Here is a 3,400-nt window from a genome sequence, read left to right as displayed (position 1 = left end):
TTAAATTTAATGACACAGAATGATCAGCAGTTTGTAGAAATATAAATTGATTTATATTGTTAAAATTTGATTTGAATGATTAAAAATTAAAATTTTTTTACCGGCAAAATTACAATTAAAGCATGGTAGAGATAGGTTTGACAAAAAATGGAAACATGCATGGCATGAATGTTAATAATTGTATATTTTATTGGTTATTTATTAGTTATTCTAATGAGTTTTTGTTGGGAGTCTACCTCCTCACTTTGCTTAAACTTGTATCTGGCAACCTAATTTTATCCAACAGGAAAACCATATAAATAGATCCATCTTAAGTAATGCGATACCAAATCCAACTCAATGACTATATTTCTGACCCTATTTCTCTCTCTCTCTCTCTCTCTCTCTCACACACATGACAAGATTCATGTTTGAACTTCAATACCAATGCCTTTCAAGGGAAGTTTAGAAACTGGAAGAGAGGAATGAAAAAAAAAAAAAAAGCAGCATAATCATTACACTCTTTCATATAAAGATGATAATCTACAAGTGTTGAAACTAGAGAAGCAACAAAAAAAGTACAAGATTTAGGTGCAGTTTTCAAGCATTGACTCTTCAAGAATTTCAGCACCAGAATCCAAAACTTTTGCCTATGTATAGTATTTCATAAGAGAATGAAAGAGAGTCCGTGGAATTTATCTCAGCTTTTCCATTCACCTTTTCCATGTTGCAAGAGAGAAGCATAAAGCAATTCATTCCAAGTGTCAGGTACTCCAGGCAAGCACCAATGGCTACAATCTTGAGATGACTCAGCAGATTTCCATTCTGCTTCTGATTGATATTTCATTCTGTATATTGAAGGATGCCCATCTTTTCTGTAATCTGTAAGCCTAGTTATGTTCATATAAGTCACTGGATTTCTCATTTTCTGGATCACTTGCTCCACCACTCTCATTTTCCCCGGATATTCTTGCAAGTATGTTTCGTTGAATATCGGCTCACTTTCTCTGTGACACTGCCCTCCTGAATTCCACTGCCCACCACTGCAAATCAACCATACCAGACAGTATATTATTAAAAGGTAACACATATAGTATACAATATAGTTCACATCATGTCAGATTTGAAGGCATTCCCGCTGAGGAATGAAACCAATCACAACTATATAACAGATATAGTATCAGAGAATCAGGCATGAGTTAATTTAGATTCAGATACCCTAAAATTCTGTCTACAGATTTTTACTGTGCACAAATATAACGTGTGAAATTGTTAGTCACTGAAACCTTATTTTGGTCCTCCATTGTTGGACCAAATCTCAGACTGGTTTATAATTGATTTTTGTTCTTGTTTTATTGCCTTGTGATGTCAAATCTATCAAATGAGCCTTAAAAATGCTGATGGACCTAGAGATAATTCACTAGATCTGTTTCACAATTAAGGGTGTTCACCTAAGTTGTTCCATAATCTGTTAGCACAATTAAGGTTGCAAAAAATAATCCTACGAATTTTCATCAACACAACCAGATTCAGTTTATGTGTAGTCAACTGAAGAATAATTGAACTTTCTGGTGTTTGGAGGGCTAAGTAAGTAACACAGATACCTGAAATGGGATTGTGAGTATCCTCTGAAGAAAACCTGAGTTCGATTGGCATCGATGTTTCGGTCAACCCACCGGGCCCATGTGGTCAAAGCCTTCCTATATGCATCCAGAACTCCAAGCTTTGGGTACACACTGTTACCTTCTTGATAATACTCTTCTCTGTGATAACAAAAACAACCAAACAAAGCCTTAGTTCCAAATGTTTATGAGCAGAAAATTTTACTGTGTTTAAGAGACAAACTTCAGAGAACAGATTAAGGGAAGGATGAAACAACTCACCCTCGAGATGTTTTCTCATGGGTCCACCAATGGCCTGTGTTGAAGACTATGATGTCAGCGTCATGACACGTACTAGCTTTCTTGTCCATCAAGTCCAGCCTTAATGTCTCAAAGGTTCCATTTTTGCCTCTGAAACTAGATTCCCGAACGATGAAAGGTGACACAATAAAGTCCACCGAACAATTATAGTCCTATATCAATATTCACAGCAAACATGAGATAAGCATGACAAGATTCAAACTTTGAAACGTGTCATAGCTTTAATCTTGGAAGAAACTTACCTCAAATCTAAAGGAATAGAAACCTCTCTTCTTGAAGTCTGTCCTTCCTGAGATTTCATAAACTCTCTTCTTGTTCCGTATACTGTGTCGGAATGTACACACCATTGACTCCCACATGTTCCTGTTCAGTGAATCCCCCACATAAGCCAGCCTCTTACCTCGCAGCCTCTCCAGAAAATCAGTAGTATTCAATCTGAAACATCATTATCATTAAAAAAAACCATACCAGAAGGAAAAAAAACCAGAAAACATAATAGTTTCCTTGTAATCTTACCTTGGGATGTCGCAGCCATTGGGTTGCCATCTCCACTTGACATAGTCTGTATCTGGCCTTCCATGAAGATGACAATCGAAGGACTTATCGATATGTGGACAAGAACCCAAGGGATAGAGCGGTTTTGAATCATCTCTCACCCACTTACCATCAAAGATGTCACAGTCTTTATATAAACCGACCTTCTTCGTTTCCTCTGGTTGGGAATTCCTACGATGAATCAAACTCGCATTACGGTTCTCAATCGAATCTCCCACAAGCTTCCCCTGAGAGAAATTACCCACAATGTGACTTTCTGAACTAAAACTAGAATTCTTCAGCGACACTGCCGCCATAGTTCCGCGGGCTATATTCGCAGTGTTTCTGTCTGTTTCTCCCGAAGAGCATTTATCTTTAATTATGTCAGATGAATTCTTCTGAACATTAGAATCTGAAAAAGTCGTGGCCGTACGATTATCTTCACTGGCTTTTGTCTGAAAACTCTGTTCTCCGACATGCAAGCTTGCATTTTTAATGTTGTCAATGGAATCCCTCAAAAGAGTCCCATATTGTGTCCCCGACACATTTGCTGATGGAGACGACGAAGGATGATGAAATTTCGAATCAGAGAAGGAATTGTTGGGTAAGAGTAGAGCAAAAACTACAAGATAAAGAGCAACGAGTAAACTAAACGAGAACAGCTTCTTTCTGGGCGTGAAAATCGTCTCAGATGATAATGCTAGTCTCTTCAACCCCAACATCGCCGACAAACAAGCACACCCCATGCATGCTTCGCTGAGGAAGAAAATCACAGAGCAGTCGTTTTAAATGAAAACAAGAGACTATGGTTTATGGTTTTTGGAACAGGTTTCTGCGGATGAGAAGCATCGAGAGATCAAGGGAGAGCGACAAAATAAGAAGAGAGGGAAATCACAGCCTCTGTGATTGTGTATTTCCCAAACCACCTTTCTCTCATCTACAATTTTACATTGTTTCTGACTCCG

At 38.0% G+C, this 3,400-nt stretch overlaps 1 protein-coding gene across 1 annotated transcript; it reads right to left on the bottom strand.

Annotated features, from left to right (window-relative positions):
* Nucleotides 1-481: 481 nt before the first annotated feature.
* On the bottom strand, nucleotides 482-3,400 carry LOC129311979 (protein trichome birefringence-like 2). The gene is made up of 5 exons (XM_054954510.1): nucleotides 2,418-3,400; nucleotides 2,144-2,336; nucleotides 1,863-2,053; nucleotides 1,584-1,742; nucleotides 482-1,022 (listed from the first exon to the last, which is right to left on the bottom strand). The coding sequence occupies exons 1-5, from the start codon at nucleotides 3,179-3,181 to the stop codon at nucleotides 680-682; spliced, it is 1,650 nt and encodes a 549-aa protein (XP_054810485.1). The 5' UTR covers nucleotides 3,182-3,400; the 3' UTR covers nucleotides 482-679.

The sequence above is a fragment of the Prosopis cineraria genome, unplaced genomic scaffold, assembly GCF_029017545.1.
Source record: "Prosopis cineraria cultivar Desert tree isolate PC_DT_omini unplaced genomic scaffold, ASM2901754v1 PC5, whole genome shotgun sequence".
NCBI classification, from domain to species: Eukaryota; Viridiplantae; Streptophyta; class Magnoliopsida; order Fabales; family Fabaceae; genus Prosopis; species Prosopis cineraria.
Note: the sequence above shows the minus strand (reverse complement) of the source record. Positions and strands in the feature narration are given on the sequence as shown.